The sequence below is a fragment of the Salvelinus sp. IW2-2015 genome, linkage group LG1 (genome assembly GCF_002910315.2).
Source record: "Salvelinus sp. IW2-2015 linkage group LG1, ASM291031v2, whole genome shotgun sequence".
Classification (NCBI taxonomy): domain Eukaryota; kingdom Metazoa; phylum Chordata; class Actinopteri; order Salmoniformes; family Salmonidae; genus Salvelinus; species Salvelinus sp. IW2-2015.
Window position 1 is genome coordinate 16,318,990 of NC_036838.1, and position 12,519 is coordinate 16,331,508.

Below are 12,519 nucleotides of genomic sequence, written 5' to 3' on the forward strand. Positions count from 1 at the left end.
ATGAAGAGATGGGTGTAATGGAGAGAATGAGAGGGGAGTGACTAAGATGGCCTGTCTCCCTGTCACTGGCCTCACCATGCCCATCACTTTGCAGTGATCCTTCTCCCAATCCGTCGTCTGCCGCTTGCCAGCTGACAGGGGGCCTACTCTGGGCATGGCCACTGATGAGAAGCAGCAGCCATGCTTTAAAATCAATCCACCACCCTAATATGTCACGAATGACTGCACAGGACTTGCCAATAGCTTTTGGGGTGGAAGAGATGCCTTGTGACTGTACTGTATCGGCTAGCTAGCTGGCTCCTGCTCGGAAGGGCATTCATTGACACAGCGCTAATTAACCCTGGCTACTAGCAACGGACATCTTCTCTCGCTTTCTCTCTCAAACTCATTATGGTGGCATACTTTTTTTTACACCAAATTAAGAATAAATGCATACGTACTTAATGAAATTCAGAGTGAGCTGGTAGTCTGGTTGCTGTTTTGAAATGACAAGCGTTTTGGTTTACAGAGCTGTACTTTTACCCAGAAAAGTGTTTGATACAAATAGTTTCTAATTAATCATATACGCACTGCCAAGCACACAGTTAAATCATCTACATTTAAGGGGGCAGGGAAAGCGTAGATAGAAGAAAATAAATGAATCTGTGTTTTTTCCCGAAGTCATTTGCCTTTGAGGCGGAACGGAATAAACAACGTTTTTTAACTTTGAAGTCAGCTCTTTAGCTGAAACAAATGGAAACTATGAAAAATTATATTTTGGATCAATTAAAAGTCGAGCAGAAGACTTGAGAGGATATTTTTGCCATATTAAATTTGATTTAATATTGTATTTTCATTGTATTATCTTTTTGTTACCATTTCATATTCTAAAATCCTGGTTGATAAAAAGTGAAGTGCTGTTTTGTCCATTGATGGTGCGCGTTTGACCCAGGTGTTTCCCCTCCCAGTTGTCAGGGTTTTCCCGTTGGAATCAAACAGTCATGTTGAATTGTGACTTGATTCATCTTTGCCACTTCTTACTCTAAATGTCACATATGTCATAACCTTTTAACATCACAATGATTCATAGATGCGGGACAGAGCTCAAACTGTAGCGGTATTACTCAGTATTCTATAAGATAGAACACAAAGCTATCAGAGCACAGCATTTCACAGCCAAAGACATGACAAAATCAAATGGAAAGCGTGAGGCCAGAATGGGAAGAATCCATAACTGAAGTGCATCCAACAATTCAATGTGCAGTCTGCCATGAAGCCGTGCATTTTACTCAATTGGCCTGTATATCACACATGGGCATCTGATGATGTGAAGATACTGTGTGTTTACACTTCACAGATGTTGTACTGTGTATACAATATCTATATAAAAGTTATATTCTCCTTACAAAACGTAGTAATTGTTATTCATGGCCATGTTGGAATTTCGATTTCAGAATTCAATATGTGTTCAGGAAGCATGTCTGATACCTATCTTGCTGCCCAAATACAACGCAAAGCCCTGTCTTAATCACAATATCTTCCTGCGTTGTTTGTTTGAAGTATTAGGGGGTTGTTGCCATGAGGGATTGAATTGATTGATTAATACTTTTATCCAATTAGTGTTCCCTCATGCAATTAATCAGCTGGCCGGGGTTAAGCCCACTTGGTTGGCCGGAGTGAGGCAGACAGATGCTAGGGGCCTGACTCGTGATGAAGAACCATCCCCCTTTTTCTCTCTTGCCTCTATTCTTCTCCATCCTCCCCTCCACACACCTGGCGCGCGCTCCCCTCATACAGTACTGTGCCATCGCTCTTGTGCTTAGAGCACATTGTTTGGGTGCTTGCCGAACACAACAAATGGCAGGCTGAAAACAGTTCCCTCCAGATAATCCAAACAGAAACAACACATTTTCATTATTGTGGCTCGAGTTGTGAAGAGCTAGAAGAAAGTTGGCATGAAAAGACATGCCCGTTTTGGAGAGATAATGTAATTTCATTTAGTTTGAACGATAAATGAGTTGAGCTTTTGGCACGTTTTGTGTTTGCAGTATGCATTTAAAACATTTATACAATTTCATTTTTGATGAAAAACACTGGAGTGTAAAGCCCAACCATTGATAAATGCCTTTTGTTCTACAGGAAAACGTGATGGTAACCTATACTTTTCCTTTTTGTCTTTTTCAGGTATTGCCATTACCTTCAGCACTTTATGGGGGCCCTCTCTATGCCTGAATCATCCAGAAGAATTCTGGAATGGAATAAGATCTGAGCCAATGGAGTCCCATGAAGGATACTGCTCCCTAATACTGCAAAGGAGTGAAAAGAGACGGTTGCTGGACCATACACAACCCTAGGGTCCTGGACCTAGAGAGACGCTTGTAATCTGTGGACTCGAGTATCCGAATGACCTGCATTTCTTTGAAATCCATTTTAATTTGAAAATACAAAATAATGATATTTTGAAAGATAATAACTATGAATTTTAGTGTCAATCAGCTCCAATAGTTTGGAGTTAGTGGTGAGATACCCAAGGTGTTCAGTAAGATTTTAACCTTGTTTTACCAGTTGCATCCCAAATTGACCTTGATAATGATACCAAGTCCATTTCAAATGGTTATAGGTCCCATGATCTTCTACTCAAAGGAGCTTGTCCATTGCAGGATTTCCCAAATGAATGTGTTTGAATAATTTAAAAAAAATACCATGTATGGATTGAAATTGTCAATTTGAATTCTCAGGGAGTTTTGTATCAATATCAGGCCCACTCCATTCAACGCCATACTTGTTTTAGAGATTGTGGCGCTGCCGTCAACAACGTGAAACTGTGCTACCCATAAAGCATATGGGAAAGCTAGTCTTGGAAATCTTGAATGCAGTTTTCCCTTGTACAGTAACAAAATACACTTGGAATGGATTTGATACCAGTATAGACAGACAGTGGAGATAAGTCTGGAAAACCTCAATGGCGAAGATCACATGGGAAAGATAAGTCTGTTTCAAAATGATTTGTCAAGTTTCTTCTGCAAAGAGAAAAAACATTCTGCAGTCTTTCTAAATTCACCGAATCATGGCGTGTCATGACATGCCCTGCATCCTGAGACGGAACTATTTAAGACAATTGAATACTCAAGAATCTTGTGAATTAATCCAAGAGTCCTAGAACAGAAATCTTGGTTGTCCTTGGAGTGTTTGTTCTTCAACATTGCTGGCTTGAGGACTCTTTTCACCTCTTCGGTAATCTCCGTCATATGTAGAGCCAATCAGGATTTTCCAAAATGGCTCCCTGTTGGAGACTGGGAGCTTGTAGCCTGTTGGCGGCCCTTTGGCTTTTGCATTGCTGTAGTTGTGGATGGTCAGAGACCGCAAGGACTAATGGCGTGGCCAAGGGTGAAACAAAGGAGCAGGAGCTCATGTCCCATGAACGAGTGAAGAGAGGATGGGTGTGGAACCAGTTCTTTGTGGTGGAGGAGTACACGGGCACGGAACCACTCTACGTTGGAAAGGTAAGTCAACTATGTCTGAGAGAGTTTCATGTGTTTAGGGGGATAACACTAACATAACAGTTGAAGTCTTTGCTCGAAACATCCCCAGACATCCTATCCACATTCATATCTTACTTATGAGTTGATTGCGATTTGATTTGTATGACATGTTATGATTGGAAAAGATAAGATGGCAAAAGCGAAAGAAATAGGGATGGTGCTGGTGAATTTTTACTGCATACCCATGATTGTCTGAATTCAGTCATTAGCAATTGATAATTGTAAATTCATATTTTAAACTCTAGTCTGAATGCTTTTCCTTATAAAGGCAGGAATTACCCCCAGGCCTCCCCGTCTGCCACTGTATTATTTTTGTATTAGGAGACAGACTGTGCTATCTATTCAGCCAGGATACATGATAGGCCTTAGCCAGACCGATAGAGAGAATGAGCAGAGGAGAGAAAGAGGGTGGGGTGGGGTGGGGTGGGGTGGGGCGTGAAGATAAAGAAACAGACGGACAGACAGACGAACAGACATACAGAAAGACAGACGAAAAAACAAACAGACTGAGCATGAGAAAAGATGAGCTCAAAAGAATGAGAGGTGGAGAGAGAGGATTTATGCATTTCGAAGTGATTCATTACGGGAGAGTGTGGCGGGGCAAGCGAGGCACTGACATATAAATACGGTAGAGGCCTAGCAAGGGGGAGAGAAAGAGAGATGATTTTATTAATAAAATTACCCAGAGTTATTGCTGTCCATGAAGCCGGGGCACAAGCCAGGACTATTAATAGTAGCTCGGTGGTGATGTTGCCGGACTCATCCATCGCTAAGGATATCAAAAACTTTAATTAGAGCAATATAGGATTAAATACGGCCAGTGTGGGACATTTAGACAACTTCTTCTCGCCCAACTCAGCAAAGCTGCCAAGGCTGTCCTACTGGCCATTAATCTGCTAATGAAATATTATTTTCACTAAATGGCCACTCACATCGCAATAAACTGGCAGCTTTGTTTGATACATTTGGGTAATGAATTTCCTTGGCCTTCTATGATCTGTCCGTCTGTCTGATTCCCCCCTTCTGCTAAGTTCAATATTCAAATTCTGAAAGCTTCATTATCCCATTCAGTATTTATCTACAGTATGTGTTGCCCATTTCCTGGTTTGAGACTAGATGGTAGTTCAGTCAAAACTCATGTCAAATCAAATCAAATTTTATGGTCACATATACATGGTTAGCAGATGTTATTGCAAGTGTAGTGAAATGCTTATGCTTCTAGATCCGACAGTGCAGAAGTATCTAACAGGTAATATCTAACAATTCCACAACAAAACATAATATCTAACAAATTCCACAACAAAACATAATACACACAATCTAGTAAAGGAATGGGATAAGAATATATAAGTATAAAATATATGGATGAGCAGTGACAGAGCGGCAAGATGCAATCATATTAAAGAATAGATAGTGAAGGATATAGTACACAGTATATACATATGAGATGAGTAATGCGAGATATGTAAACATTCTTAAAGTGCCATTATTAAAGTGACTTGTGTTCCATTTATTAAAGTGGCCAATGATATCAAGTCTCTAGGTAGGCAGCCGCCTCTCTATGCTAGTGGTGGCTGTTTAACAATCTGATGGCCTTGAGATAGAAGCTGTTTTTCAATCTCTCTGTCCCAGCTTTGATGCACCTGTACTGACTTCGCCTTCTGGATGGAAGCGGGGTGAACAGGCAGTGGCTCGGGTGGTTATTGTCCTTGATGATATTTTATGCCTTCCTTTGACATCGGGTGTTTTAGGTGTCCTGGAGGGCAGGTAGTTTGACAGGATGCTCTCAATTGTGAACCTGTAAAAGTTAGTGAGGGTTTTCGGGTGACAAGCCATATTTTTTCAGCCTCCTGAGGTTGAAGAGGTGCTGTTGCGCCTTCTTTATCATACTGTCTGTATGCGTGGACCATTTCAGTTTGTCAGTGAGGAACTACACCGAGGAACTTAAAACTTTCCATCTTCTCCACTGTTGTCCTGTCGATGTGGATGGGGGGGTGCTCCCTTTGCTGTTTCCTGAAGTCCACGATCATCTCTTTTGTTTAGCTGACATTGAGTGAGAGGTTATTTTCCTGACACCACACTCCGAGGGCCCTCACCTCTTCCCTGTAGGCTGTCTCGTCGTTGTTGGTAATCAAGCCTCCCACTGTAGTGTTGTCTGCAAACTTGATGATTGAGTTGGAGGCGTGCATGGCCACGCAGTCGTGGGTGAACAGGGAGTACAGGAGGGGGCTGAGAACACACCTTTGTGGGGCCCCAGTGTTGAGGATCGGCGGAGTGGAGATGTGGTTTCCTACCTTCACCACCTGGGGGCGGCACGTCAGGAAGTCCAGGACACAGTTGCACAGGGCAGGATCGAGACCCAGGGTCTCAAGCTTAATGATGAGTTTGGAGGGTACTATGGTGTTGAATGATAGTAAAGATTTGAAAAACATATTTGTTATTCAAATTAAAAGCCCAATGAATACTCGCCTTTGTGTAATGATTTAACTCACAGCTTGTGGGACATTTATTTTGAAGGCACATATAAATAACAACTGCACGAGGACAGACAGTGACTGACAGGCTGACAGACGTCACAGTTACAAATAGTAGCTTGCTAGAAATTTCGCAAAACAAAAAGGAAAGTAGACAATGAATGTAGGGTGCTCCAGCAGGAGTGGACATCGAAATATTTATTTATTGAGGTATCAGGGAAAGCTGTGTGCTTAGTGTGCAAAGAGAGCATCACTGTCATGAAAGACTACAACTTGTCCCGACACTTCCAGACGAAGCATGCAGAGGAATATAGGAATATGTTTTATAAGCAGAGGGCAAGTGCATCGAAATAGTTGCTTTCTCAGTTGCAAAAGCAGCAAGGATTTTTCACAAAACTGCATTCAGCAAACAACGGAATTGCGAGAGATAGCTATATACTGTCCCACAAAATTGCTAAACAAAGCAAGCCATTCGCTGAGGGCGAATTCATTGAAGAATATTTAATTGACTCTGCAGCAATACTTTGCCCCAACAAGAAAGAGCTGTTTGAAAATGTTTCCCTGTCAAGACGAACAGTGACACGGCGTGTTGAGGACATCGCAGAGAATATGTAACAAAGGTTGAAAGACAAGGTAAAGGATTTCACCTATTTCTCCTTGGCCTGGATGAGAGCAGTGATGCACGTGACATGGCGCAGTTGTTGATATTCTTACGAGGCATAACCCCAGACTTTGAAAATACAGAGTTTGCTTCAGTGCAGTCAATGAAGAGCACAACCATAGGGAAAGATTTATTGGAGGAGGTTAATAAGTGTGTGGCAAAGCTGGGACAGAGTTTTGACAAGTTATCCAGTGTGACCACTGATGGGTGCCCAAACTTGACAGGAAAAAACGTTGGCCTTTTGAAAAGGATACAAGATGAAGTAGCTGAGCTGAACCCAGTTCAGAAAATAATTATCCTGAATTGTATTATTGATCAGGAGGTGCTATGGAAATGTGTTATGAAAATTAACCATGTTGTGGATACAGTCACTAAAGTGGGGAAATTCATAAGAGCAAAATCTTTAAACCACAGGCAGTTTGTCTCACTGTTGGAAGAGAGAGTCGGGTCATGCAGATCTCTCCTACCACACAAACGTGAGAGTTTGGGGAAGGTGCTTAAAAGGCTGTGGGACCGGAAGTCGGAGATTGCTGAGTTTTTGCAAATTAATGGAAAATATGTGGATTTCCCTCAACTGCAAGCTGAAGAATGGTTGGCTGATTTTGCCTTCACTGTGGACATCATGACCCTCAATAATGAACTGAATTCCAAACTACAAGGGAATGGCCTTTTTTGCACATCCGATGTAGACCCTTGTCAAAGCCTTCAAGGGAAAATTACTCCACCTGACCCGCCAAGTAGAAGCCAACAATCTCACCCACCCACCAGCCTACTAGTCTGTTGCCTATCCGATGACCAGCGGGAGAAGTATACATCGCTGCTGCGTGCTTTGAACAGTGAGTTTTCTCGTCATTTAGAGGATTTCAAAGTGTTGGAAAATGACATACTGTTGGTTTCCTCACCTTTCACCTTCAATGTGGATAACGCTCCCACTGACCTGCAACTTGAGCTTATCGATCTTCAGTCTGATGCAGTGATTGGAGTATTCAACTATTCAAACGAGGTTCTATGTATCTCTCGATGAACAAAACTTTCCAAAGATTAGGAGTCATGCTCAGAAAATGTTTGTACTGTTTGGCTCAACCTATGTATGTGAACAGACATTTTCAGTGATGAAATATAACAAGACAAGGCACAGATCATCTCTTACTGACTCTCACCTCTCAGCGATCCTGCGCATAGCGACATCATAAAATATACCTGACTTCACTGCTCTAGTCAATGCCCATCAAACTGATTGAGTAGTTTAAATGTACAGTCTTGGCCAAAAGTTTTGAGAATGACACAAATATACATTTTCACAAAGTTTGCTGCTTCAGTGTTTTTAGATATTTTTGTCAGATGTTACTATGGAATACTGAAGTATAATTACAAGCATTTCATAAGTGTCAAAAGCTTTTAATGACAATTACATGAAGTTGATACAAAGAGTCAATATTTGCAGTGTTGACCCTTCTTTTTCAAGACCTCTGCAATCCGCCCTGGCATGCTGTCAATTACCTTCTGGGCCACATCCTGGCTGATGGCAGCCCATTCTGCATAATCAATGCTTGGAGTTTGCCAGAATCTGTGGGTTTTTGTTCGTCCACCCGCATCTTGAGGATTGACCACATGTTCTCAATGGGATTAAGGTCTGGTTTCCTGGCCATGGACCCAAAATATTGATGTTTTGTTCCTCGAGCCACTTAGTTATCACTTTTGCCGTATGGCAAGGGGCTCCATCATGCTAGAAAAGGCATTGTTCGTCACCAAACTGTTCCTGGATGGTTGGGAGAAGTTGCTCTCGGAGGATGTGTTGGTACCATTCTTTATTCATGGCTGTGTTCTTAGGCAACATTTTGAGTGAGCCCACTCCCTTGGCTGAGAAGCAAACCCACACATAAATGGTCTCAGGATGCTTTACTTTTGGCATGACACAGGACTGATGGTAGCGCTTACCTTGTCTTTTCCGGACAAGCTTTATTATTGATGCTCCAAACAATCGGAAAGGTGATTCATCAGAGAAAATGACTTTACCCCAGTCCTCAGCAGTCCAATCCCTGTACCTTTTGCAGAATATCAGTCTGTCCCTGATGTTTTTCCTGGAGAGAAGTGGCTTCTTTGCTGCCCTTCTTGACACCATGCCATCCTCAAAAAGTCTTCACCTCACTGTGCGTGCAGATGCACTCACACTTGCCTGCTGCCATTCCTGAGCAAGTTCTGTACTGGTGGTGTCCTGATCCCGCAGCTGAATCAACTTTAGGAGACGGCCCTGGCGCTTGCTGGACTTTCTTGGGCGCCCTGAAGCCTTCTTCACAGCAATTTAATCGCTCTCCTTGAAGTTCTTGATGATCCGATAAACGGTTGATTTAGGTGCAATCTTACTGGCAGCAATATCCTTGCCTGTGAAGCCCTTTTTGTGCAAAGCAATAATGACGGCATGTGTTTCCTTGCAGGTAACCATGGTTGACAGAGGAAGAACAATGATTCCAAGCACCACCCTCCTTTTGAAGCTTCCAGTCTGTTATTCGAACTCAATCAGCATGACAGATTGATCTCCAGCCTTGTCCTCATCAACACTCACACCTGTGTTAACGAGAGAATCACTAACATCATGTCAGCTGGTCCTTTTGTGGCAGGGCTGAAAGGCAGTGGAAATGTTTTTGGGGGATTCAGTTCATTTGCTTGGCAAAGAGGGACTTTGCAATTAATTGCAATTCATCTGATCTCTCTTCATAACATTCTGGAGTATATGCAAATTGCCATCATACAAACTGAGGCAGCAGACTTTAACCTTTCTCGCCCCGGGGTTCCGCTAGCGGAACACCCACAACATTCCGCGAAATTCCGCGAAATTCAAAAATATTTTTTTGAAATATTTAACTTCCACACATTAACAAGTCCAATACAGCAAATGAAAGATAAACATCTTGTGAATCCAGCCAACATGTCAAATTTAAAAAAATGTTTTACAGCGAAAACACAATATATATTTATGTTAGATCACCACAATAGCCAAACACACAACGCCATGTTTTCACTGCAAAGATAGCTTTCAAAAAACCCACAAATAGAGATAAAATTAATCACTAACCTTTGAACAACTTCATCAGATGACAGTCTTATAACATCATGTTATACAATACATTTATGTTTTGTTCGAAAATGTGCATATTTATAGCTACAAATCGTGGTTTTACATTGTGAATACTGTGCCATATTGCACCAAATTGTCCAGAGATATTTTGGACAGTCATGTAATCTAACCAAAAAACTCATCATAAACTTTGCTAAAAAATACATGTTGTACAGCAAATGAAAGATACACTGGTTCTTAATGCAACCGCTGTGTTAGATTTTAAAAAATGACTTTAGTACAAAGTACAGCATGCAATATTCTGAGACAGCGCCCAGCCATTCTCCGCCATATTGGAGCCAACATATTCCACAAAAATACTCTCTTACCTTTGATGATCTTCCATCAGAATGTAGTGCAAGGAGTCCTAGTTCCACAATAAATCGTTGTTTTGTTTTAGAATGTCCATTTCTTCTGTCGAATTAGCAACTTTGGCTAGCATAGTGGAGCTCACGTGTCCATCAACTCTTGGCGCATGGAACGAAAAATTACAAAAGTCACAATAAACGTTGAATAAACTCAGTTGAAAATCCATCTTTATGATGTTTTTCTCATATGTATCCAATAACGTCGAAGACGGAGCATTTCGTCGTGTATACCTAACGCATTGCAGAAAACAATGTCGTGTTCCCTGGTGCGCAGCTGAATACTGCCAATAGGGCGGACCTGTCACTCCAAAAGCTCTCATTCGGTCTCACATCAAGCTAGACACCCCATTCAACATTCTACTGCCTGTTGACATCTAGTGGAAGGCGTATGAAGTGCATACAGATCCATAAATAAAAGGCAATTGAATAGGCAAGGCCTTACACAGAGCCCCATTTTCAGAATTTTCACTTCCTGTTAGGAAGTTTGCTGCCAAATGAGTTCTGTTTCTCACAGATATAATTCAAACAGTTTTAGAAACTTGAGAGTGTTTTCTATCCAATAGTAATAATAATATGCATATCGTATGATCTAGAACAGAGTACGAGGCCGTTTAATTTGGGCACGATTTTTTCCCAAAGTGAAAACAGCGCCCCCTATTCACTAAGAGGTTAATATTTGTGTCATTCTCAAAACTTTTGGCCACGACTGTAATGTTGAGCTCTCTCTCTTTCTTGTGTTTTTGTGCATACATTTAACAAGAGTTCTGTCCATGGTGCACTTTTCCCTCCGTGTAGTTCATTGCATGTTAAATAATGAAAATACCTACCAAAAGGAGAACATGGATGTGGTTTATTTCTGTCCATGTTAAAACATGTAAAAAAAGTAGCATATCTGGATGTGATTTACAGTAGATATATCTGTCAACACAATCGCACATGATGTATAATCCTGTAATATGATTCTGGCCCGCGATGGCAAAAATATATTCTAATGTGTCCCTCCATGGAAAATAATTGCCCAGGCCTGGTCTAGAGGAATTTTACCCCAGGGAATAGCTTAGTTTCCCTTACTTAACATCAAATCAAATAAACGTTTATTGATCGCGTACACAGATTTGCAGATGTTATCACAGGTGCAGTGAAAGGCTTATATTTCTATCTCCAACAATGCAGTAATATATAATAAAACAATAAGAATAGACATACATAATCAGAAATTAGGTCAAATCAGAAAGAGCAATATCAGAACGAGCAGTACCAGTACCAGTCAAAAGTTTGGAAACACCTACTCTTTCAAGGGTTTATCTTTATTTTTACTATATTCTATATTGTGGAATGATAGTGAAGACATCAATACTATGAAATAACACATATGGAATCATGTAGTAACCAAAAAACTGTTAAACAAATCAAAATATATTTATTATTGAGATTTTTCAAAGTAGCCACCCTTTTCCTTGATGACCCTTTTCCTTCTGTGTTTTGGGTTATTGTGCTGTTACATAACCCAACTTCTGTTGGTTTTAAATTGGCGGACAGACAGCCTTACATTCTCGTGCAAAATGTCTTGATAAACTTGGGAATTCGTGTTTCTGTCGATGATAGCAAGCTGTCCAGGCTCTGAGGCACTAAAGCAGTCCCAAACCATGACCCTCCCTCCACCATACTTTACAGTTGGGATGAGGTTTTGATGTTTGTGTGCTGTGCCTTGTTTTCCCCACACATAGTGTTGTGAGTTCTTTCCTTCCAAACAATCAACTTTAGTTTCATCTGTCCACAGAATATTTTTCCAGTAGCGCTGTGGAACATCCAGGTGCTCTTTTGAACTTCAGACGTGCAGCAATGCTTTTTTTGGACAGCAATGGGTTCTTCCGTGGTGTCCTCCCATGAACAACATTCTTGTTTAGTGTTTTACGTGTCGTAGGCTCGTCAAAAGAGATGTTAGCATGTTACAGATATTTATGTAAGTCTTTAGCTGACACCTCATTGAGCATTCTGCGCTGTGCTCTTGCAGTCATCTTTGCAGGACGGCCACTCCTAGGGAGAGTAGCAACAGTGCTGAACTTTCTCCATTTATAGACAAATTGTCTTACCATGGATTGATGAACATCAAGGCTTTTAGAGATACTTTTGTAACCCTTTCTAGCTTTATGCAAGTCAACAATTCTTAATCTTAGGTCTTCTGAGATCTCTTTTGTTCGAGGCATGGTTCACATCAGGCAATGCTTCTTGTGAATAGCAAACTCAAATTTTGTAAATGTTTTTTATAGGGCAGGGCATCTCTAACCAACATATCCAATCTCGTCTCATTGATTTGACTTCAGGTTAGCTGACTCCTGACTCCAATTAGCTTTTGGAGAAGTCATTAGCCTTGGGGTTC

At 41.2% G+C, this 12,519-nt stretch overlaps 1 protein-coding gene and 1 pseudogene across 1 annotated transcript in view; both read left to right on the forward strand.

The window, feature by feature from the left end:
- Positions 1–12,519, forward strand: part of LOC111961767 (cadherin-22) — a 161,240-nt gene that overhangs the window by 16,062 nt on the left and 132,659 nt on the right. The window contains exon 2 of the mRNA XM_023984292.2: positions 2,164–3,482. Within this exon, the coding sequence (XP_023840060.1) occupies positions 3,255–3,482 (228 nt within the window). The 5' untranslated portion in view covers positions 2,164–3,254. The remainder of the gene's footprint in view (positions 1–2,163; positions 3,483–12,519) is intronic.
- Positions 6,685–7,680, forward strand: LOC139028569 (general transcription factor II-I repeat domain-containing protein 2A-like; annotated as a pseudogene).